Below are 24699 nucleotides of genomic sequence, written 5' to 3'. Positions count from 1 at the left end.
CTGTCCTCTTCCCCGCAGCGTCCTTCGAGGACAAGCTGAAGGAGAACTTTGCTCGAGGCAGCGCCGAGCTGGAGAAGCGGCGCCTGGCCCTGGAGGGCGAGCGGAGGAAGGAGCGGGAGAGGAGGGAAAGGGAGGCGAGGGATGCTCACGAACGGAGGGAGAGGGAGGCGAGGGAGCAGGAGAACAGGAGGAGGCTGGAGGACGAGAGGCGGTCGGAGAGGCAGAGGGAGATGGAGAGACAGAGGGAGGAGGAGAGGCTGAGGGAGCTGGAGAGGAAGGAGGTGAGTCGAGATCAGAGATCTTCAACCTGAGGGTCCGGGACCCCTAGAGGCTCTGCAGAGTTACTGCAGGGGGTCCCCGAAATTATTTGATCCCAAACTTTTTTTCTTCTAAAAATTTAAACATGTCCAAAAATACACCTTAACATGAATACCACTTATATAAAGCAACTATAAATCTCCCTCTTTGTTTAATATCATGTTGAGAAATTTGAAAATAGAACCTATAAGGCCTGAAAACCTTATGATCTAGATTCCCGCGTCGCTGACGGCCGTGTTTCCCTTCGTGCTTTCAGGCGGCGAAGCAGGAGATGGAGCGCCAGCGGAGGGAGGAGTGGGAGCATGGGAGGAGAGAGGAGCTGGGCAGGAGGCGAGAGGGGGAACAGGAGGAGATCTCCCGACTCCGAGCCAAGAAGAAGAGTCTGGAGTTGGAGCTGGAAGCCGTGGTGAGACTCCACTCAGGAGGGGGGAAAAAAAGGGGGATTTTAAAGAGGGGGCAACACGCTGATATCACATGGTCCTCGCAGGGCAACAAGCACAAGCAGATCTCAGACCGTCTCCGTGACGCTCAGAGCAAGAGGCGGATCCTGAAGGCCGAGGTGGACCACGTCAACCAGAAGAGGGACGCACGCATCGTAGACATCAACACGCTGCAGCTCCAGCTGGAGGTGAGAGAAATGCTTTCACTTCCTTCCCGTCAAACATTTATTCAGTTATTCCCATGAATGTTTTTTATTCACCGTTTGCCTGCGTATCCCTCTGTTTGCCGAAGGACTGGCAGAGGAAGCTCTCCCAGCTGGTCCCAGAACAGCAGAGGCTGACCGAGAAGCTGCGAAACATCAACCTCAACAAACTCTCCAGTGGGTGACAAAACGGCAGACATCGTGTCCGTCGCTGAGTTTATCTGACCTGCCGCTGACCTTTTGACCTTGGCCTTGCAGCGGTGACTCTGACCTCTCTGACCGGGAGCGTGACGGAGAAGGGGGTGAATTGTCGGAGGCTGAAGGACCAGCTCGACACTCTGGAGAGGGAGACCACGGACAAGCTGGCCCAGATGGAGCAGTACAACAAGGAGCTAAAGGTCAGTCGCCGGCACAGACTAATTCATGGTACGGAGGATGCTGGAAGCTAAAACAAGTCTTCACATATGTTTTTTTTTTTTAACTGGCTATTAAATAAATAGTTTGACATTTTGGGAAATAGAAAGAAGAGAGTTGGATGAGAAGATTGTCTCATGAGAGATGATTAGCTTAGCTTAAAAAAACACAACTACTTATTTCATAAGAGACATAATGTGCTCTTGAGGCCTTAATGAAAGATAAAAGCTGGGTATTTTCAAAATAAGACGACAAAATAAAGGGGCATAGCACAAAGAACCAGAAGATGGATTTATTTTCCTATTAGAAATTGTTTATTGTTGTAAAATCTTGTCCAGCTGGCGTTGGAGGAAAACCTTGTAACCTAACGTTACACACATGCAGACTTAGACATATGCATTTGCTGGCGGGAAGCCTGGAAATTCGATACCTGTGATGAACGATGTCGCACCTTCCTGCAATATCATCAATCTGATGCTCATAGTTGCAGCATCAATAGCTGCTCTTTCTTTTCTAGGCTTTTCAATTGTTTTCTTTTCTAAACTGCCTTTTCAAATCTTTTAACACCTTTCTTCCTCTCTTTCTCCTCTGCTTCCGTCGACCTGGACATTTCTCTTCACCTCTCTGGTTTCCCATTTATTTGGGGTTTTTATTGCGTGCTTTGTTTCTGTCCGCTTTCTTTATTTATCCGCCTCTTCCTTCTTCTCTCTCTCCACACCTGTATTCCCTCTGTCCACCCTGTTCTCTACCTTCCTCTCTCCTCTCTTCCCTTCCCTCCATCATCACACACTGCCCTTCTTTCATAGCTTGGGGATATGGATGACTGTGTCCTGCGGGGCCTTCTGTCTCTGCTGGCCTGCCTCAGCCAGCTCTTCCTCCTCATCAAGGTTATCTGTCTCTCGGTGTCTCTCTCTCTCTCTCTCTCTCTACCTCCCACTGTGTAATCTCTTTTACCGCCCCTCCATATTAGTTTTACCCTCAAGCCACGCTCTTCAATCTTCCTCTCCTTTTCATCCCGTGATGATTCAATCTGTTTGCTCCTCCTTGCTTTTTTTTTTTGTCTTTTGACTGATTATTAAAGCTCTGCTTTGGTGCCATGTCTTGCTTTTTATTTTTGTCTGTTTTCTGTGTAAACAGGATGCACCCTGAGAGTAAAACACAAACACAGAATGTTTAACCCTCACAGTTTGTTTGTTAGAAAGTGGGGGGTAAAAAAATCAACTTATCTTGTACATAAATCTGCATGTTTCTGTGAATGGCTGCCAGTTTGTGGAGTTGTGCATGTTTTGGTGGAATAGAACCATGTTTTATTTTTTCAAACAACACATATAAAGATATTATTATTACATATATTTCCTTCTATGGAGTACAAATGTAATATATACCCATACCTTGGCAGGTTTGTGTTGTGCTTCGTGGCTGATCACTGTTTACTGCATCGTTGACCTGGTTCATGCTTGTGTCTTTTATATATATATATATATAAATATATATATATATATTCTCTCTAATGCATCATCCATTCTGTGGCTGCACCAGGAGCTGAGGGAGAAGCAGGTGAGGCAGCAGGCCGTCCTGGACGACCTGTACCGAGTCAAAGAGGAGAAACTCCGGGAGCTGCAGAGACGCAGGGAGGAGGAGATAGAGAGGAGGAGGAGGGAGGAAGAAGAGGCGGCCCGGTGAGTGTGACTGCACGTTACTTATAATGTGCCTCACTTGAATCCGCATCTGTTACTCCAGATATTTTTGGCGACCTTCATTTCCGATAAAAAAAAAAAACACATTTTCTGTGTCAGGCTTTTAAAAAAAAGTTGCATTTTGTTTCTCACAGACAGGCAAAGCTGGAGCAAGAGAGGAGAGAGAAAGAGGAGGAGGAGGCCCGTCAAAGGAGGCTCCTGGAGGAGCAGAGGGCCAGGCAGAGGGAGGAGGAGGAGAGGGAGGCACAGGAGCGTCTCCGAGCGGCCCAGGAGAAAGCACAGGAAGAGGAGAGAAGAAGGAGGGAGGAGGAGGAGGAGGAGGTGGAGGAGAAGAGGAAAAGGGAGGAGGAAAGGAAACAGAAGGAAGAGGAAGAGGAGGAGAGGAGGAGGAGGAAAGAAGAGCACGAGAGAGGAGGACAGCTCTCCTCCAAGCTGACCAGTTATCGAGCTCTGTACTCGTTCGTTGCACGAAACGCAGACGAGCTGAGCATCGACGCCGACGGCCTCATAGAGGTACGACACACACACACACACACACACACACACACACACACACACACGCACACGCACGCACACACACACACACAGACACACACACACACATACAGACACAGACACACACACACACACACAGACACACACACACACACAGTGCTGATGTTTCACTCACATATATATAATTTATATATCTAAAAATATAAATATATGTCTATATTTCTTGTTCCGAGCATTCCTCAACAATCTTTTTCTGATAACTCCCATACATTTTTTTAATTTGCCATTCAATAACCCTAACCCCTCTTTTATTATTTATATTTGTATTATGTTTACATTCATATTTAGACAGTAAAAAGCCATGTTAAGTATTGTGAATATGAGTTATATTGGCCTTGGTGAGCGTTAGTTACAGGATCTCACCGGGAGACGCCTCCCATCGGAGTTAATAGACTCGGGATCTGCCGCTGGTGAAACCCACATGACACAGATACAGGAAACTGACTCCCAGCAGGGTTTCTGTCTTCTGAACGGTCCCTGACTTAGCAAAGGAAATAAGTGTGTCAAGTGGAAAAGAGAGTAATCAGCATGCAAAGGAAAAACGACACTCTTTATGTATGATGTCCGTGTAATAGGAGTTGTTCCTGATTGGTCCAAAACGAACCACCCCGGGGAACAACATGTTTATTGTGGACGAGTGAAAGAGTGTTTTTCTCCTGATGCAGGTGGACGAGCAGACCGTCGGTGAGCCTGGCTGGTTTTGTGGGAGTTACCGTGGAAACAGGGGCTGGTTCCCCCAGAGTTACGCAGAGAAATGTCCCGGCCCCTCTACCAGCGAGACGGCTGCCCCTTCCTTACCCGGGAAAACGTCCCGTCCGCTGCCGCCGCCACTTCACACGGGGTAACGCAGGAAACGGGACGGGACACTGTTGTGCTTTTGGGCTGTCTGATAATCCATAACCGTCACCGTTGAGAATTATGATGCAAAAAAGTGCTGTGTTGTTTTTACCGCACTAATGGTGTGTCCCTCCTGATTTACCCAGAGTCCCAGATGTGAAAGTAACAGGTGACATCACTGTTCCCGCCCAATCAGATGTGTCGCAGGTAAAACTCCACTTCCAGATACGAAGTGAATCGGGTTATTGCTTAGTTCCCTTAGAAGAAAATGCACTTTTTTCTTATTCCAGATGCAAATTGAAACCCTGTTTTCAGAGACCAGCATTAATTTCCCACGTTTTATAGGAGAAGCATAGTTTATTGCATGACTCTCTGTTGCTAGGCATCGCAAAGACAAAAAATAGTTCTCATAATGTCTTTTTTTTATATATATATATAGTCTTCATATCATCAGACTTTTATAGCACTGAGCTGTGGGATTATTTGAGCTGACAGTTTATCAAGATTAAAGCTGCTGTAATCCATTTTTTTATATCGAGAATCGAATAAATCCACAGAGAGAATGTCATGAAATTCTGCAGTTCTCTGCACATCTCAGGACTTTTTAAAGCTCATCGTTACGGTTGTCTGGCTTGCAAATGTACTCTTATATATTAACAGACAATCTTAGCGACAAGCTGGTAAACATAGTGAAGTATTTAGCAGATATAGAGCCCTCAGGATTTGGTGGTGGTGACCAAAACCGAGCTAAAAGGATAGGAAATATTGAACTTACATCCGTCCGGTGAACAAAAACATAAATCTGAATGTTTCTTTATTTCTGCTATGAATGTTGTGTTCACAGCTTGTTGCTCTGCCCCCCAGGTAGCCAAACATCTCTTAATGTGGGTCTAAATATAGTTTAAATGTTGGCTTGCACTTGTCTGCCTTCATAGTGTATCGGAGCTATAAACAGCCTTTGGCAGGCAACTATCTGGGTCTTGCTGGGGTAGCATCTTCAACAGCAGCATGGCTGTGTATTTATAGTTTTTCCCCATTTCGAGTTCCCCTCTCTCTCCATCTCCTAGTGGACAACATCAGTGTTAGTAGGTCTCGTGGTCAGGACGTGTCAGGAGATCAGATATTTTAAGATGCTCTACATGTCGATGAATTCTAACCCGTGAAACTCTTCTCCCCCCTCAGCTCCCCGTCCCTCTGCTGGCCCGCGCCGTCTCCTCGTGGTCGGCGACCCCGGAGACCAACCTCAACCTCTCCTCCGGCTCGGGCGACGTCACCGCGGCGCCGCTGAGCTTCTCGCAGGGTGACGTCATCAACGTGCTGCAGCAGAGGGAGGACTGGTGGCTGGGACAGCTCAACGGGACGCAGGGGTGGTTCCCCAAAAGCTATGTCACCGTGGAGACGGGGGGCAATGCAGAGTACGGACACACACACCTCTCTGATGTGAACTTTTGAGCTGATGGTGTGACTAAACTGTGTGTTGTTCCCATTCCAGCGCGGAAGCGTTTGACACAGCCGACTCCGTCCAGCTCGAGGGTTAGTAGAGTTTATATGTCAAAGAACAAAGGTCTCTACGTTCACAAACATCGTTGCTCTTGGTTTAATCATCCTCTCCTCACCAGAGTATGTGGCTCTGTACACCTACGAGAGCCCAGAGGGGGGGGACCTGACCTTCGTCGAGGGAGACGTTGTCGTGGTGACGGAGAGAGAGGGAGAATGGTGGCGAGGATGCATCGGGGATCAGACCGGGGTTTTCCCCTCCAACTATGTCCGACCCGTTGAACCAGAGGTCAGATTTATCTTCTCATCAGCTAGATAAGAACAGACATTTTAATAATCAGATATTGTATTGTTGGTTCGACTAATTAAGTTTCTAAAGCTGCTTAACAACGAAGCAATTAATCCATGAATCTCTATATTGACCCATCTTTAGTAGCATTTTATTAAAGTTACATCATTTTTTCTTTATTAATTTAGGCGACAAGACTTGGAGCTCCAATCAAAAAGCCAGGTGAGACAGCGACTCACAAATACTGCACACACACACACACACACACACACACACACACACACACTGTCACATTCAGTTGATTAACTCTGTCGTACCTTTGACCTCGTTTGTCAACAGAGATCGCCCAGGCAGTCACCACCGCCGTCGCCCCGACGACGCATCAGCTTCGTCTGTCTCCAGGGCAACTGATTGTGGTCTTGGCCAAGAACTCCACCGGCTGGTGGCTCGGGGAACTGCAGGCCAGTTATTGCAGCTGTTTTTGAGGGCTTGAGTGGAGAATAATGGAACATCGGCATCGACTGTCTTTTCATCCTCAGTTTGAAGGCCGTTGAGAATATGAAAATATGAAGTATTTGAATATGATTTGATCCTTTTATTAGCAGGTTTAAAGAAAAATGTTAGTCCGCACATTTACACCTCAAACACAGGTCGTGCTGTAGATAATCAGCCCACTTGTCGGATCAATGTAGAGCTGGTGAGGTGAGCGGGAGTAATGACGGGGTCGCCTTTGAGTCGTACATCTACAGCAGCGAGAGGTCGATCCCCGCCGCCCGTGTGTGCTGATGCTGCTCTTTTAGCCGTTAAAGCCCAACGGCTGGACAAAGTAATGAGACGGCATTGAGTCAAGCAAACAGCCAAGAGAGTCAAAATGTGAATCATCGTTGTCGGAGGATTACCACAGCTTTGTCCAATGGTCCGATGGAGAATGTGCTGATTCTGATTCGCTAAGCTGAGTCAAGTAGGATGAGACCTCGGACGGCGATCTTTACCAGCCTTTATGCTGAGCGTTGATTTGTGAAGCCAGCGGAATATAAATTAGCGGTAATGAGCCGTCACGAGTCAGTATAGTGTGTTTGCCCTGCCGAGACTCCGGAGGTTCAGCTCGCTGCCCGACAAAATCTATCCATCGATTAATCTCTCCATTCCTTGGAATGCACAATTAAACCGGCAGGAGAGTGATTTACTCTCTTCGGCTCTTTTCTCCCTCCAGGCTCGAGGGAAGAAGCGGCAGAGAGGCTGGTTTCATTCCTCTCACGTCAAGCTCCTCGGCCCCTCCAGCATCAAGTCCTCGCCTTCCCCGCTGCCAGGTGCCGACACTCTCTCAACCTGATGATTGATCGCTTCTGTCCCACATGCAGCAGACACATTGATGTTACTTAATGAGTTTCTGTGTGTAATTTTGTGAATTAAGTGATTAGACGGCCTCCTTGTTAACTTTGCAGATATCCTATTAGTGCAGGAGAGTAGATTTTAACGGCTCTGTGAGTGAAATGCTTACAGTCCGACGCATTCAACCGTTTTTGAGACCTTAAAACCACAAATGTCAACCTCATGATGGCAGATGAGAAGTGATGGGACCATAAATGTCTACAAGATGTCAGAGCTTCATCCAACGGTTGTTATATGCAGGGTCGCCCATAAAGTTGGAATAATTTGCAAATGTCTTGTCTTTTATAGCACCAAACAAGTGTTCATGAATTCATATCATCTGGGGACACATGATGTAATCACTGCACCTGGTAAAATGTGATGCATTTAAATAGGAATAAACAGAGGATATTCCTACTTTATGGGCAACAGTAGATATTGTAATCTAGAAGGAAGTACTGCTGCGGTCAACAGACCAACATTTCACATTTAACTCGCTCATAAAACCCCCGTTTTGTGCCTCGGACCCCCCTCAGTGTGCCAAGTCATTGCCATGTACGACTACACGGCGGCCAACCGGGACGAGCTGAGCTTCTCCAAGGGTCAGCTGATCAGCATCCTGGACAAGACCAGCCCCGACTGGTGGAAAGGCGACGCCAACGGGCTCATCGGCCTGCTGCCCACCAATTATGTCAAGATGACCACAGAATCAGACCCCAGCCAGCAATGTGAGTCAAACTGTTATTTGTTTTATTTCTGCATTTACTACTTTTCTCAGAGGGACTGTTTTCACCTTCTGAGAGAGTCCTGTTTAAATGAATAATCTTGGGTTCGTTATCCATGTCGGAGCGAGTCGATTCCATTCCAACACATTTTGGGTGTGTTAAGTGAAATGAATGGCGTCTCACACCTCCTTAAATTGAGTTAATTGAATAGTTAAATTACCTTTTCTAAGTATCCGTGAAATGGCTGCACCAACAACTTCCAATCACTCCAATTAATAGTTTTACATTATGGGAACTACTTTATGTGACTTCTTGCTGAGAATGTCAGAGCTAGCAGGCGGTTAGAGAGATAGATGGATAAATACTTAATTGATCCGGAGGGAAGTTTCAAAATAGCAAGCAGAGAAAAAATATTAGCCTGGTGTTGCTTTCGTTATCGAAAATTACGACTAAATATCATCGTGAACGAACCTTCATCCTTTATATGAGGAAGACTAGACGAGACGTGAAAATGCTGGTCATGTGAAAACATATTTGGTTGGTAAAATAATATGTTCATACCAATAAATTCAAATCAGAGCGTCTTCTGTGTCTGGAATGGATGTATTCTTGAGTCTATAAGGTAACAATAATATAATAATAAGATAACCTTGTTTGAATTTTAAAACAGGTTTGGTTAAATTCAATCTTTGACTAAAACTAGACTAGAATGTCATCAGTTTTCGTCGACAATTCTGACTAAAATAAGACTAAAATGACTTTCAGTCGACTGAAACTTGACTAGACTAAAAATAGGATGAACGTGACTAAAACTAATAAAAACTAAAATGATAGCTTGAGACAAAGACTAGACTAAAACTAAAAGTAAAACAGGCCTCCAAAAACAACACTACATCTAACATAGAAATGTTATTTTTCATAAGGAGGGTAGAAATAATGTATAATGTCCACGATACATACTATACAGTACACTGCCTGCTCTGTGATTCTCCCTCACTTCTCATTCACACATAGATTTTTTTTTTTTTTTTTTTTTTAAAGCGCCCATTTTGAACCAAGACGTGTATGTTTTAGAATTAGTATTCATAGCTTGCGTGTTCTCCCCGCAGCAGCCGCTCTCTGTTAACAAGGCTGAACTCGCTGGACGTTTAATTAGGAGGAGCTTGTTCAACACACACACACACACACACACACACACACACACACACACACAACACAACGAAATGTTAATTCTAATGAACACGAACTCCGACTCACACGGCGCTTCAAAAAAAAAAAGAAGTGGAATAAATTACCATCATGCTGCAGCTGTACGATTAGTAACAACATTTACATTCCCAGAAATACATAATTAATGCACCTGCATGTAAGAGTCTAGAATTAATATTAAAACTATATTAATGTCTCTCCGTCTCTCCTTCATCTCACTCACGTCCCCCCCTCCCGTCCTCCACTTCATCTCTTTTTTTTTTTCTCCCTGTTTCCTCTGTAGGACAGTAATGCTGACTTTCCTCTCTACTCCTTCTCTTCTTTTCCCTCCTCCTCCTCCTCCTCCTCCTCCTCCTCCTCCTCCTCCTCCTCCCTCCTTCTTCTTTCTGAACCAATCCGAATCACCCTGTCGCAACAGGAAGCCCAGCCGCCAGCAAGAACAGCCCAGCTCTGCGCTTCCCACCTCGCTCCTTTAGGACTGTGGTTCTTCTCTGTATTTTTATTTTTTTTTTTCATTTATTTTGCTTCCTTTACCTTCTCCCGTTGTCATTTTCTATACTCTCCTGTCCTGTGTTCCCCCCTTGGTGTTTCTCTAACTAACTAATTATCCCGCGGAGCGAGGGAGGCGGAGGCAGCTGGAGGGTTTTTTTAGAGGCTTTTGTCCCTCTGATGCAAAAAAAGGCATGAAATGTGTAGTTTTGCAAAAGATAAATATACATATGATCATAAGAGTTTACACAGTTTAATGAAAATGATATGTAAATGGAGTCGGACACTTAGTTTTCTAAATTAAGGCTATGATACAGTAAGGTTTTTTTTGTTTTTGCACTAAACGACACTAAACCTTGCTAGAAATGGACCAACACGAAGCCTCGATGTTGCTTGAACCCCCAATAACCTCGACTGCTGCTTCATTGTGATTTCATCATTCACTTCTTATGCACTCCTCCATTTATTAATGCTTCCGAGCCAATGAGGTTGAGACCCATCCTGTACCGAGATATCACCAGCAAAAAAAAAAACACACACACACACACACACACACACACACACACACACAGATATTAGCATGCCAACCGGCGGGACCACATTCAGAGATAATGATACCACACTGCTGACGTTAGCAATCCCACTTCTGCCGAGTCTGAACCTCAAAGACTAAACTCAGTCTTCCGCTGCTCTTCCCCCCTCGAGCATCAGCTACTCATCCACATCTATGCAATCATGAGGAGTCGGCGGCTTCATCTCCTTTAATTCAGCGTCCTTGGTAGCAGTGGTCTGACCGTTAGCATCGCCCGCTATGTTTTGCTCCCTGAACTCATGTACTACAACGTGCCTCACTCTTGTCCGTGCATTAGATGTAAATAAAATATAGAGCTGATAATAAATGGAGATTTTAACATGCTGACGTGTGAAGGTGTTTTTTTTTTTTTTTTTGGTTTTGCTGTATTTCCTCAGACATTGACAGGAGAGTGTGTTTGTGCGTGTTTGTGCATGCTTGTGTCGCCGTGTTTGGTGCACGTGTGCATGCCCGCATGTCTGCACGTGCGCGCGCTCTTAGGGTGTGCTGACCTGATGACCTTGGACACCATGACCCCTCAGGAGAGGAAGAGGCAGGGCTACATCCACGAGCTCATCCAGACGGAGGAGACCTACGTGGAAGACCTGGAGCTGGTTCTGGAGGTACGAACACACACACACACACACACACACACACACACACACACACACACACACACACACACACAGTCTGGTGTTTTCTACCAGGATTTCTGATCTCCACTTGCATCCGTCCGTCTCTCAGGTCTTCTACAAGCCCATGTCTGAGTCCGGCCGTCTAACAGAAGATGAGATGGGAGTGATCTTCGTCAACTGGAGGGAGCTGATTATGTGTAACACCAGATTACTCAAGTAGGTACCGCCAGAGACCGTTCAGACAAAGGAGACACCCCAGTGGGTCAGCAACAGAACACACAAATCAGGGAAATATTCACTTTGTCTGAGAACTTTCTCCGTCTCAGCAGCACAATCTCCTCAGATCTGGTAACTGCCTGATTTTCAGGACGCCAATTATGGATGTAAACATCCAATGGTGTGGTGATGGAGCTTGTTATGCATTATAGATAGATAGGTAGGTAGGAAGTAAGGAAGTAGGTAGGAAGTAAGGAAGTAGGTAGGAAGGAAGGAAGGATGTAGGTAGGAAGGAAGGTAGGTGGGTAGGTAGGAAGCGAAGGAAGTAGGTAGGAAGGAAGGAAGGAAGGAAGGAAGTAGGTAGGTAGGAAGGAAGGTAGGTAGGTAGGTAGGTAGGTAGGTAGGTAGGTAGGTAGGTAGGTAGGTAGGTAGGTAGGTAGGTAGGAAGGAAGGAAGGAAGTAGGAAGGAAGGTAGGTAGGAAGGAAGGTAGGTAGGTAGGAAGGAAGGTAGGTAGGTAGGAAGGAAGGTAGGTAGGTAGGTAGGTAGGTAGGTAGGTAGGAAGGTAGGAAGGAAGGTAGGTAGGTAGGTAGGTAGGTAGGTAGGTAGGTAGGTAGGAAGTAGGTAGGTAGGTAGGTAGGTAGGTAGGTAGGTAGGTAGGTAGGTAGGTAGGAAGGTAGGAAGGAAGGTAGGTAGGTAGGTAGGTAGGTAGGTAGGTAGGTAGGAAGGAAGGTAGGTAGGTAGGAAGGAAGGAAGGAAGGAAGGAAGTAGGTAGGTAGGTAGGTAGGTAGGTAGGTAGGTAGGTAGAACAACAGAACTATATAAAAGAAAATCTTAAAACACAAATATTACGTTAAAAAGTCATTAATAGAGCAAAGAGCCAAAGTGAAAGTCCTGTGTAATGAAGACGTAAGGACGGTCCCGTCATCGTTCCCCAGAGCGCTGCGTGTCCGTAAGAAGACCGAGGGAGAGAACATGCCGGTTCAGCTGATCGGGGACCTGTTGGCCTCGGAGCTGGCACACATGCAGCCTTACATCCGCTTCTGCTCCTGCCAGCTCAACGCCGCCGCCCTGCTGCAGAGCAAAACGCACAACCAGCCGGACTTCAAAGACTTCCTCAGGGTAGGGATGCCAGATAATAGATAGAGATGCATTAAATGTTCCTCTCTCTCACCATCCGCCTCCTCTCGAGCAGAAGATAGCCACGAACTACCGCTGTAAAGGGATGCCACTGTCCAGCTTCCTCCTCAAGCCCATGCAGAGGATCACGCGCTACCCCCTGCTGATAAAGAACGTATGTGGAATCACAATCACACCAATCGTTTTTTCCCCCTGATATTACATGTGTGATTCCATCTCTCTCCCCTTCCTGGGTGGTCAGATCCTGGAGAACACCCCCGACGGCCAGGCGGACCGCGGCCCACTGAGGGAGGCTCTGGAGCGGGCCGAGGAGCTGTGCTCTCAGGTCAACGAGGGGGTCCGGGAGAAGGAGAACTCGGACCGGCTGGAGTGGATCCAGAGCCACGTACAGTGTGAGGGGGCCATAGAGGTAAATGTCTATTTATTATATAAACACCCTCTACAATGTTTTTTATGCCACTGCGATAGATTCTGCTGGATTCTTTTACACGTACTGTACTTGTTTTTGGTCCACTCCTGCACCGCTCTCTTCCAGCACTTGGTCTTCAACTCGCTGACTAATTGCCTCGGGCCTCGCAAGCTGCTCCACAGCGGCCGGCTGTACAAGACCAAAAGCAGCAGGGAGCTGTGGGCTTTCCTCTTCAACGATTTCCTCCTCCTCACACACAGCGCCAAACCCTTCTCCTCCTCAGGACCAGACAAGCTCTTCAGCCTCAAGACCAGCATCCAGCTGAAGATGTACAAAACGGTGAGTAAGAGGCGACGCTCTTTTTCGTGGACGCCCAGACGTCTGTGGTGTTGAAGTCACTCACTTCGTCTCTTCTTCCCCAGCCGCTGTTTCTGAACGAGGTTTTGGTCAAAATGCCGGCAGACCCGTCCAGCGACGAGCCGCTCTTCCACGTCTCGCACATCGATCGCGTCTACACGCTCAAGACGGAGACTTTGAACGAGAGGTTGGCAGGCACATCTTCACGAATCAATAAGCCGATGGGACCGAGCGGAGGATGTAAGTGTGTTTGTGTGTCGGCAGGACGGCGTGGGTGCAGAAAATCAAAGCGGCGTCGGAACATTTCATCGAGACGGAGAAGAAGAAGAGAGAGAAGGCGTACCAAGGTAAACACAGCCACCTTTATTCCAAGTGGAGCCTGATGAGGCAGCAAATGTGTCAAAATGCTGCGAAATCTCTGTGAACAAACGGAGCTCAGTGAGATTATTAATAACATTAATTACACTGAATGCTGCCTTAATACCTAATTAACCACCACATGCCTATTCTCAGCACACTGTAGTATTAATATAATTTATAGACGCTCCTCCCAATATAGAAAGTCTCTCTCAATATTAATAATAGTAAATTGTTAAGTAGGTAAATTGTATTAGCTCTTTCCAAGTGTATAGTAACAGCAAAATATTGAAAAAAAAATAATAATAATAATAAAAAATATATATATATATATATATGAGATACTAAATAAAAGGTTAAACATGAATTGTAATATAGATCACCTTAAAGATACTTAACATTAAAATATTAATATCAATAAAATGAAAATTTGTATATAATTTTTTTTTTTTCATTTACTATTTAGGAAAGAAAAAGAAAATAATGTATATATGTTTCAATTTTAATACAAATTTTAATTAAAATAAATAAAAAAGACCACCCCTGCTCTCCCCAACCTCCAAAAAAAAAAGAATCCATAATCCTCTTCCCAGAATAATTCCCCCCCTTTTCAAAACAATCGCTAAAATGTCTAAATCACCCTGATTTTGATTAAGCAGACTTGTATGTGCATATTGTCCACAACTTACATGTGTGTGTTTGTTCCAGCTCGTTCCCTGAAGACCAGCGGCATCGGCCGCCTCCTGGTCACCGTCACCGAAGCCCAGGAGCTCAAAGCCTGTAAACCCAACGGTGAGCCTCCGACCCCGTACACGACCTCCTGTCACGTCACATGTTAGGATGTATTCATCTAAGTGTCCTCTCTCCAGGGAAGAGTAATCCGTACTGTGAGCTGACGATGGGGGCTCAGTGCTACACCTCCAGACCCGTCAGCGACACTCTCAACCCAAAGTGGAACTTCAACTGCCAGTTCTTCATTAAAGACCTCTACCAGGACATCCTGTGCCTCACCGTGTTTGAGAAGGACCAGTTCTCACCAGATGGTCAGTCCCCGGTACCCATGTCTGCTGCCTTTTTCTGTGTTCTTTTCCTTATTGGCTTATCACAAATCACATACTATCTCTATTCTATTTCTGCCGACATACTGGCATTGAGAGTGACTTTTCCCCCCTTTTCAGATTTCCTGGGTCGTACTGAGGTTCCCGTGGCAACGATAAAGAAAGAGATGGAAAGCAAAGGTGCAGCGAACCGTCGTCTGCTGCTGCACGAAGTCCCTACTGGAGAAGTTTGGGTCAAACTAGACCTTCAGCTTTACGATCCAAACAAATGAGGACTAAACACACAGCCAAGCACACACACACACACACACACACACACACACACCACTTCATTATTATAACGATGAAGAGAAGCAAAAACAGCCACGCATTCACTTGCTTATGTGCAGCAGTGCCTTTAAAAAAACACTCTTGATTTTACTTTCCCTGCCTGATTTTGTCTTTAACAGAAAGGGGAAGGAGACACTGCCAAACATGGAGAATGTAATGCATTGTGGGTAAAAAAAAAAATGGTGTTCTTGTTACCAACAAACCAGCTTTAATGTGAACATAATTGGTTTAATACTCATATTTACAAATTTGTACGCAATGCTATTTTACCATCCTAATGGAGGAACGCAGCCTGTCTTCATTTGTTTCTATGACGACGTACGTCATGTGATACATTCTGCCACACGTCCTCGTTATCATTGAAAAAGTTGCACTCTACTGTATGATGTAATGTCAAATGCTAACCCCTAATTATGCCATGAACAATGGAAATGGCGTGAATAAAATAAAACGTGCACACACAGTAAAAGAAATGTCTTTGTTTTTCATATATGTGAGGTAGTGAGAAGGAAACGGAGGAGAAGGTTAATATTTTTATTTGGATGTCGGAGAGGACGTTCTAAAGTAGAAGGGAAAGTTGTTAGCTACCATTAGCCACCATAAGCTACAGGTCATACCAGGCCAAGTACGGCTGTGACCTCTGACCTCTTTCATTTGGAACAGAAACATTTCTATTTCAAAAGTCATAGTATCGCTTCAATTCCCCGGATTAAAGAGAAAAGGCCACTGCTGGTGTCTCGGCTCGATCTCAAGGCTTCATAAAAGTCTCACATTTCCTTTAGTTAACAAAATACCACCAAATACCTGCTTCACAAGAGCAAGCTGTTCTCTTTTTCTTCAGCCTTTCGTGCAACTGAAGGAACAATGGGTGCCTTTTAAATCAGCAGTGAAGGGTTAGAAATAAAGCAGTGGATATAGTGGGAAAAAAAACAGCTTGACCTTGAAGTAGTGTGGCTTTTTGATGCGGAGAAGAAACAGATTTTATTCCCTTAGATCACAGGTTTGTAGAAACACGAAGCCCCGGAGATGAAAGACGTGACAGCAGCCAGACGACTGCACATCTCTCTAGTGTGTCTGTTGTTGAAGTGATAAGCCAAGCACAAAATAATTTAATGCAGAAGAAGAATCGCAGTCAACAACGAGTCAAACCATTTCCATCCTCAATGTCCTCAATGCAGACACATTTCAACCAACGGGAAGGAGGTACGTGACCGATTCAAAGCCTCTTTTTTTTCATGACACAATGAAAGTGGAAATTATAGACCTAAAATCCCTAAATGGTCAAACGTGTGTGTCTTTCTGTGCAGGTCTGAGTCTGGCTGAGTGAACTACCTGCAGTCGTCTCAGGGAGGTGTGAGAGAGCCGGTCCTGTTGGGATCCCGGCCTTGAGGCCACTTTCTTTACTCCATCGGTGGTCTGTAGCCGTCATTTCCTCCAGAAACACCAGTAGGGGTGAGTATGTGGTCACTCACTGCTATCTTAATGTCATTAATAAACACAACATGCTGCAGCGACAGTTTGAAAACACATTGCAAATCATGGCTAATATGTATCACATTTACAGCATATTGTGCCAAATTATGCCTCATTATGTATTATTCCTCTCATCCCTAGAGAGGGAATAAGGGGGATAACAATACATACATTTTCTTAAAAGGTGCAGAAAAACATTACATTTCCAATTTGACTCCAAAAAATGAATTTCTTGATTTTGAGGTATCTTTATTAAACTATCTATCTATTTCAAGGTGATTGCTTCCACCTTGTCTGGCGCTCACGTTGGTGTGTCTAGACTCACTTGGTGGCAGACTGAGTTCATCCAGCCTTGGTAGTAAACCCATGAAGGCTATATTTGTACACACTGGAGACGAATATCCTCTCTTAGGTACGAGGAAACAACCACACCTATAAAAAGCACGTGTTGTGTAACAGATCAGGAATTTAATGCAACATCATATATAATTAAAAAGTTGTTTCCCCTTTTAAATAATGAATCCATCCTTGTTTTAAATAGTTGTACAGCTATATTTGGCTCTGCGAGACGCTTCAAGGTGCAGCGAGTTCAACAGTTGTAGTCTGTCGGTCCTCATGCGCCTCTCGACACCCTCAGGTGCACTTTGAAAGTGTTGCTCTCGGCTGCAACTGTCCCGACACCTGCAGAGAATGCGACTTAATGTCCAGGTATTAGCTGCGTAAAGGCAGGGCAGGGCTTGGCCAGATCCTAACCTGGGAGTTTGTGCTGCTTTCTTTCTTTTCGTCGCCGTGGTCCGGGACAGGGGGGACAGACCTCATGGATTGGTGGACTTCGTTAGCAGCGATTATTGCCCTGCTCTGGATTTTCTGCTTTATAGACGGTAAGAGCACATTTGGGTAAATGGGAACATTTTCAGGATCACCTCATAAGATATACATTATTTAGAAGGATTGTATATTTTGCTGGGTACAATGATTGTTGCTAAGAATTGATTGTCAGTAAAAAAAAAAAAAAAAGAATCTATGAGATGGTGGTTCACCAGGAAATCACGACTTTAATGTATTTTACGCACGTTTCCCAAACGCATTAGAATAAACGGTGCCACAGGTGTGCCATTCCACGTCACACACTACTCCTTTAGTTATTTTCAGAGAGATATATCAGCCTAGCCTGCTTATGAGTTGCAAAATATTGTTTTTCTTAAAACAATTTGCTTTGAAAAGACATTTTAAAGGGAATTTTTGGCATTTTTTATGCGTATTTGTTTCAATATCTTACGTTTAATTTAAGTGGAGGGAAATATAATTGGAATTGTATTACAGAATTAAAGATTTGTGATCAGAGGATGGGTCTCGTGCTGGGGTGCGCGTAACGTCCCCCCCTCCTCGCGTGCTCAAGTGCCACCCGCCATCCACAGGGCCCCGGTGATCACTTTAATCCAGTGGCAGACGCTGTTTGTAATGGTTGCTGACATGTTAAATTAGACTCCAGCTGACCCCGTCAACCGTCTTATCTCCAGGCAACGCCGTGCTCGAGCTGCGGCTGCTCTTCCACGCGCTCACCAAAGCGGCATGCCACCTGTACCTGGCGCTGCTGCCGCTGCGCCGCGCCGCCGCCCACTTCGCCGACTGCGCGCGCTACCTGGTCAACCATGCCCAGCAGACCCCGTCCCCCCAGGGCGGCTACGTGCACCAGGGCCAGCCGCTGGCTAAGAAAGGCACGCTGCACTTCCTGGAGGGCGTGTGCGTGGTGTGCGAGACGGTGCCCAACCTGATGGGCGCGGCGCTGAGCGTGGGCGCCGCCTTCTGCCACATGCTGCAGGGGGGCTTCTACGTGCTGGCGGCCACGCTGCGCACCATCCAGTTCAACCTGTTCTCCCAGATGAACGGCGAGAGGGATCGGTGGGACAAGGAGCGCCACCGGGCCAAGGAGGGCGAGAAAAAGCTCAATTCTAGAGTGCTGGAGTACATCTCGGTGTTTTGTCAAGACCCGGTCAGCGCTTTACGCATCAAGGTCGACGTACCACCTGTGTATAGATAGATTGATTTTTATTTTTTAATTTTTACCCACGTATAGGCCTAAAACAATCTACTGGTTGAACTTTGACCTCATGGTTTTTTTACTCACTGTCGTTGAGGGAATAGAATCTGAAGAAAATTGTGATTAAGTGTGAAAAAAAAAAAATCAAGAATCTACGGTGCATTTTGTTACATGTGTTTTACATTTATTGAGATGTAAAGAAGTTGAAATAAATGCCTCAAACACATTTGAGTTATGGTATCTGACATTGTTAATAGTACAGCATTTAGATTATCATCAGTACATCAATACAAAGTGTCATAATTCAGTGATTTCTATCTAATTGCACTAACGATGCCAGCAATCATTTAATTTAATTTTAAAGTGCTCATTCTCCTCATTAAGCTGTGCCAGTGTTGTAAATCAACAATATATCTAGAGGACAAAAACTCATGATTATAACTGATTAAAATCTAGTTATAGTTCAGTGTCTCGATCCACAGAAGAACCAATCATTTCATCCATTAATCCTGATTATAGCAAACAAACTAAATCAGCAATACTGATGACTTCCTCTGAATACTGATACTGAAGTCTGGAGTTAAGGTGCAACAATTCTATGCGTGAAGGCACAGCGGGAGGAAGAAGTGGACGGGGGAAGTAGGGGGTTAACAGGGCGGCGAGCCGACACTGAAGATGGATCGGTTCCAACGGAGGCTAAAGTTTTGCGTCAGGCGTAGTCTGGAGCATCTGGGGATGGATTTTCCCAGCTAGAGAGGAAAAGAGAAAAAAAAATCCCTCAGGCTGCTGTCGGTTGGCGAAAACCAAATCTTAAACACATGGCGAGGGCATTTAAGTCCACACGTTTTAAAGGGACAGTTCGCCCTCAAATCAAGAGTGCATTTGGAGGTGAGCTGTCCTTTTTAAAAGGCATTATTCATTCATTATTATTCATCTTATATCAGTGAATGTGTTGTATTTGAAGTGCTCACAAAGTATGTCGTCCATTCTTCTGACGGCTGCTTTGTTCACTCTGTATTCGTTCTGCTCCGACCTGCGAGGAGGAAAAAAAGCAGACTTAATATCTCCGGGGCATCAGAAACGCAAGACAGCTTCTCAACCACCACAGAAGATGAGCTTAACACCAAACAGACTTGCACGGGGCTAATCTCGTTACTCACGCCCTCAACTTTGTCACCGCCTCCAGCCTCCGCAGGGCCGACAGAGCGTTCTTCTGCGTGTCCGACGACAGCGCCTCATAGGTGTGAAGGTCGCCTGAAAACGCAGACGTTTCAGAGGTCTGGAGTTAAAGAGGGCTGTTATCGATCCTCCGAGGACAGCTGGAGATTTTCTAGAGGTCAAAGGTCACTTTCTGTTTCACCTGAGAGGATGAGCTTTGTGGCCAAGTTTCGCACAGCTGGTAGGAGCTGTTTCTCGGCGACCACGTGACCCTCGTCGTCATGGAGATACCTGAACATCACCTGAACAGGAAAACACACCAGATCAAAGAGTCAACAAATAATAACTCACTAATATATACTTAGAATACAAATATTCATTTCTAGACAACCTTCTGAAAATGTACTGTGAACTACTGCTTAAAATACACGTTTGTACAACAAATACTATGTCAATCAGCAGAAATAAAATCATAGTATAGACTACCGCAGGAGAGGTCGTGACCTCAGTGACAGCAACATGGTAACAAAGTCAAAAGGACCTGATAGGAGTCTATGAAGGGTTGGAGAAGATCCTGCAGGAAGGACAACACCTCTGGACCGGCGTCCGACATCGTCACTTCCTGTTGGCCGACGCGGACCGCTCCACATTTGGTCAGGAGCGAGCACGCCTCCTCAAAGTCCTGATTCATGAGGATCAACAGGCAGATACATTTAGCATAAATAAAACAGTGAACTATATGCAAACATGGGCAGCTTGTTCCACATCCTGTAGCCTGTCTAAAGGCTTCTAAACCTGGACACGCCCATCTGTCATCGTGTTTGCACCACCTATTTTACCCCCAAGGTTTAACAGGATAATAGTCCCGAGATGCCCGAAGGAAGGCGACGAGGTCGCTTACCTGAGACGACTTTCCGGGGATGAAGATGAACTCGTCGGAGAAGACGTCCCGCAGGAAGCAGAAGAAGGCGAAGAGCTCGTCTGTGAGCAGAAATCAATTAGAAAAATCGTAGTCGTTAGTTGAGAAATACAGCTCGTTTTAACCCTCACCTCTCTGTGCGGTCTGTGTGACGCGCATGGCTGTCGCGAGCAGGGCGGGACGCACGAAAACGTGCAGAGACTGATTCCTGTACGAAGCCAGCATCAGCACCGCCGCCGCCGTCCTGATCACGTCCTCCTCTCGGCTGATTGGATGTTTCCTCTCGCGTCGCTTCTCCCGAACCAGGTAGACACGCCCCGCTTCACGGTTAACCACGGAGCGGTGGAGGGCCACGGTGGATGACATCACATCCGGGTCGGGAACTTGACCTGGAGGAAAACCAAGGGAGTAGTTTGTATATCAGCCTCAGCCTGTTTGTGTGTGTTTATGTGTGTATTTGCACACACATGAGACCTGTGAAGGGAGTCAGGTCAGTGGGGTTCTCTTAGGATAAGTTGCTTAAAGTGCATTAATCCAGAGGAGATCTCCTAAGTGAATCTGAACGCTTGTGCCATCTCACATTCCCCTAATCTGTCTGATCTAGCTCGGACGGGGTGGAAGGAGCCCGAGGTGAGACGCTCACTTCACGTTACTTACATTTCTGCATTAACTGTGTCTGCTCCGCTTGTAAATGCACTACGCAAGTGCCACCTACTGGTCATTCTAGGGATGTAAAAAAAATAAACCTCTACCCACCAGGCCAGTTCAGGCGAGCCCCAAACTCCAGCGCCAGCTTCCTGAGCCAGAGGGTTTTTGCTGTGAGCCGTTGCCACGGCAGCCCCTCCTCTGTTAGGACCGTGGCGGGAGCCTGGAGCAACAGGGCCGCCATCAGAGACCAAGGGCTGATCAGAGAGCCCTCCTCTTGGATCCGTACCATCAGATGAGCCAGCCAACTCACACAGGCCTGAGCCTCTGCACTGGGCTTCTGGGGAAGATCTCTGAATAGATTCAAAAACAAAGGGGGAGAGAAGGGGAAGGAGGAAGTTCAAGTCTTTTGGTAATATGTCTAGAAATCTAGGAGGTTAGATTTGTTTTCTTTGGACTGAATCTGATCTATTTAGACAAAAAACTCCACAGATGGACTTCGGTTTTCTACCTAGGTATGAGGTTGTACTGGCAGCGGTTTATCTTGCTCTCACACAAATGTCGGACCGACATGGGACGGCCAAAGTTCACATGCATGCTGCCGTAATCGTCCCGGAGCACTTTGCTCGCCTTCAGCAGACCCTGTGTGGAGAGAGAGAGAGAGAGAGAGAGAGAGCCTGGAGTGAATCACGAGTGAGAAGTAATCAGCTTTGTTCTGACCTGCACTAATGAGCCGGTGAGCTTAGAGACAACACATCATATTGTTTCTCTGGGAAGGTGAGGCTCATGGGAGTTAGGGATCGTCGGTCGGAGCGGGTCACGTGACCGGGGGAACGTACCGCGGTGCTCTCTTTGGGTTTGGGGACGCCCAGTAGCTCGTGGGCGAGCAGCGACTCCTCCAGCACTCGGTCGTAGCTGATGCTGATGGGGACGAGTGTGATGTCATAGACCTCGCCTTTAAAGTAGGGCTCCAGCACCATGTGCATCATACCTGCAGGAGAAGTACACATGATGGTTCACTGGATGAATACGCTGTAAGGTCTATTATAACGACACAAAGACGCACACAAAGTGCCGACATGACCCTTTACCTAATTTGGGCGTCATGGATTTCAGCGTGCGACTCCGCAGGCCTTCCACGTAAAACTCCAAAGGAGCGAATCCCTTCTACAGAAAACACATTTAACACAAAGGGTGGGAATCATAGAGTATCGCGATATTTTGCCCACGATTACAATTCTGCGATACTCGATATATTGCAAGAAATCATCTACGATAGGATATCTGTGTATCTGACGGAGAAAAATACCAGTGAAAAGAAAAAAGCAGGAATTAATCATATACTGTGTTTATTCACTGGTGCAGCTTTGTCCCTCTTTAACACACTGACTGAACATGTCTACATGTGACATCATTCCAATATCGACATAAACCGTCAAAAGGCCCAGAGGAGTCATGAAGGAGTGACTCTGGTGAGGCAAAATGAAAACAGGCTGAATGCTTGGAATCAGTAAATGGCGCCTGCATAATTTAAAAAGGAATTATAGATCTGTTTTCTATTTTTAATATTGATATTTGGCGCCAGTGTATAACGATATATATCGTACCACCACGAATGAACAGCTGGAAGCTGGAATGGTACAGCTGCCGTTACCTTGACGATGGTTCGGACGTATTCCGACAGCACCGCCCAGTACAGTTTGTCAGAGCCGATGGCACGTCGGATGAAGAAAGCCCCCGAGCGACGCAGTATCTCGCCCACCATCTTCATCCCTGCCAGAGCTTCACAGAAAGGAGGGAGAGAGAAGTTAGCGTCATGATTTGCACTGGAGGTGTCGTCACTTATCTCCGTCGCTTTAATCCAAATAGATACTTGCGAATTCCTGCAGCAATAACGGGCAGCGGGATGTCGTAGGTGAACAGGATGTAGGAAATGACTAAGAAGTCCATGTAGCTTCTGTGATTGGGCATCAGGATCACAGGACTCTCCTGGACGGCTTGTTGGAGCTGCGAGGGACAATGACATTCGGTATCAGGAGCATCCTGTTGGTCTAGCGGTCTAGCAGTCAACATTTTCTAGGTCCTGACCGTGTGGAGTCCTTCCACGTTGACGTGGATGCCAGTGAAGAGTCTCTTCAGGGCCTTGGTGAGCGTGTAGGCCATCAGCCTGATGAAGCCCAGCTGCAGGTTTTGAGACATTTCATCCAAAATCTCACGAGCCTCCTCCCTCACCTCCTCCGGCGACGACCCCGTCTCCGTGGCGATCTGGAAGGGGATGAATGCAGGTAATATCGGTGAAGAAATAGTGTAAAAACGTCTTTTTTTTTTATGACATCATCCCACCTCCTTGACCACGTAGCGTAGATACTGGGACCCGAGCACAGCCTTGTTGAGGTCGGCCGTGGAGCAGGGAAGGGCTTCTTTGTAAGGGTTTGGGCTGAAGGTCCTGAGGGCATATCCGAGGTCACTCCCACGCCTCCTCTCCTCCAATAAATCCACCAACCCCTCCTCATTGTCAGGGCCTGCTCGCCCTGGATCCGTATACTGGAGGAAGGAGGTGTTAAAGGCATTATGTTCGACATGTTTTAATAGAGAAACAGAGCAAAATATGCATAGATAATGGATGTTTTATTCTAAGAGAAAGGGGCTGGATATGTAATATGTTTTTAAACCAGTATTCAGGTTATTCATGTCTTTAAACATATCAAAGGGAGATCTTTTGGAGGAGATCCAGGAGTCCTTATCTGCAGTCCATGGTCCGTTCATGTCGCCCGGTAGAAACCGAGCAACATTCCTGCAACACGTTTTTAAGGACGACAAAGTTTATAAACAGTTTATATTCTCAGCTCTTCTGGACAGTGAACTTTAATGACCCGAGCAGCAATGAAACACGTTGTGCCTCACTCAGTCGCGCTCTATAACATCAACTTCTCGTGCACGAGCTCGTGCCGTGCACGCGAGCAGGGGACAAAGCGGTCAGAGAAGGTGTCCCGCGGCTCTCCTCGGCTCTTACCGTGTCGGTCATCGTTGTTGGCGGGGGACAAACACGCGACCCCTCGCAGGTGGACTCTCCTCCTCCTCGGACACTTTCACTTTGCTTTTCCGTACTTGAACGCAGCACTCTTCACAGAGCTGGGGGGGGGGGGGGGGGGGGGCGAGCCAATGGCGTCGCCGGGTTCTGGAAACTCCTCCCAAGCATCGTGACGTCACGTGCAACCAACCCGGCGCCCTTGGGTAACCCTCACAACTTGGACTGCTCCATCTGATTGGCTCAGCCTTGACCCTCGGCCGGGTCACTGACTTCCCTCTGAAGTTATGGCGTGGTTAATTTAAGTAATTTAATAATGC

General features: G+C 46.3%; 3 protein-coding genes across 4 annotated transcripts in view; 2 read left to right on the top strand and 1 right to left on the bottom strand.

Moving 5' to 3' along the window:
* itsn2a (intersectin 2a) overlaps positions 1-15599 on the top strand; it is a 29832-nt gene extending 14233 nt beyond the window's left edge. The window contains exons 12-39 of one of the 2 annotated variants that reach the window (XM_084030761.1): positions 19-281; positions 575-724; positions 806-946; positions 1051-1138; positions 1220-1359; positions 2182-2262; positions 2915-3054; positions 3207-3585; positions 4293-4468; positions 4611-4671; positions 5647-5879; positions 5957-5997; positions 6084-6250; positions 6439-6472; positions 6590-6711; positions 7464-7560; positions 8158-8349; positions 11117-11238; positions 11360-11466; positions 12403-12586; positions 12660-12758; positions 12846-13013; positions 13140-13352; positions 13436-13557; positions 13635-13717; positions 14436-14519; positions 14597-14770; positions 14906-15599. In XM_084030761.1, coding sequence (XP_083886887.1) covers positions 19-281; positions 575-724; positions 806-946; positions 1051-1138; positions 1220-1359; positions 2182-2262; positions 2915-3054; positions 3207-3585; positions 4293-4468; positions 4611-4671; positions 5647-5879; positions 5957-5997; positions 6084-6250; positions 6439-6472; positions 6590-6711; positions 7464-7560; positions 8158-8349; positions 11117-11238; positions 11360-11466; positions 12403-12586; positions 12660-12758; positions 12846-13013; positions 13140-13352; positions 13436-13557; positions 13635-13717; positions 14436-14519; positions 14597-14770; positions 14906-15057 — 4013 coding nt within the window. In that variant the 3' untranslated portion in view covers positions 15058-15599. The remainder of the gene's footprint in view (positions 1-18; positions 282-574; positions 725-805; positions 947-1050; positions 1139-1219; positions 1360-2181; positions 2263-2914; positions 3055-3206; positions 3586-4292; positions 4469-4610; positions 4672-5646; positions 5880-5956; positions 5998-6083; positions 6251-6438; positions 6473-6589; positions 6712-7463; positions 7561-8157; positions 8350-11116; positions 11239-11359; positions 11467-12402; positions 12587-12659; positions 12759-12845; positions 13014-13139; positions 13353-13435; positions 13558-13634; positions 13718-14435; positions 14520-14596; positions 14771-14905) is intronic. The other variant, XM_084030762.1, reaches the window with a different exon arrangement.
* Positions 15600-17155: 1556 nt separating this feature from the next.
* On the top strand, positions 17156-18860 carry LOC311026725 (uncharacterized protein). Its single transcript, XM_084030421.1, has 2 exons — positions 17156-17469; positions 18109-18860. Exons 1-2 carry the CDS (start codon positions 17406-17408, stop codon positions 18627-18629), a joined length of 585 nt encoding a protein of 194 aa, XP_083886547.1. The 5' UTR covers positions 17156-17405; the 3' UTR covers positions 18630-18860.
* Positions 18792-24466, bottom strand: gnpat2 (glyceronephosphate O-acyltransferase 2). The gene is made up of 16 exons (XM_084030420.1): positions 24365-24466; positions 23695-23895; positions 23440-23616; positions 23229-23358; positions 23006-23133; positions 22443-22518; positions 22191-22342; positions 21863-21993; positions 21463-21704; positions 20838-21095; positions 20689-20768; positions 20329-20469; positions 19990-20089; positions 19790-19883; positions 19601-19662; positions 18792-19378 (listed from the first exon to the last, which is right to left on the bottom strand). Exons 1-16 carry the CDS (start codon positions 24374-24376, stop codon positions 19326-19328), a joined length of 2037 nt encoding a protein of 678 aa, XP_083886546.1. The 5' UTR covers positions 24377-24466; the 3' UTR covers positions 18792-19325.
* Positions 24467-24699: the final 233 nt, after the last annotated feature.

The sequence above is a fragment of the Eutrigla gurnardus genome, assembly GCF_963514095.1.
Source record: "Eutrigla gurnardus genome assembly, chromosome: 16".
In the NCBI taxonomy this organism is placed as follows: Eukaryota; Metazoa; Chordata; class Actinopteri; order Perciformes; family Triglidae; genus Eutrigla; species Eutrigla gurnardus.
The sequence above is the reverse complement of the archived record's forward strand: the minus strand, read 5'-3'. Positions and strand labels throughout refer to the sequence as shown.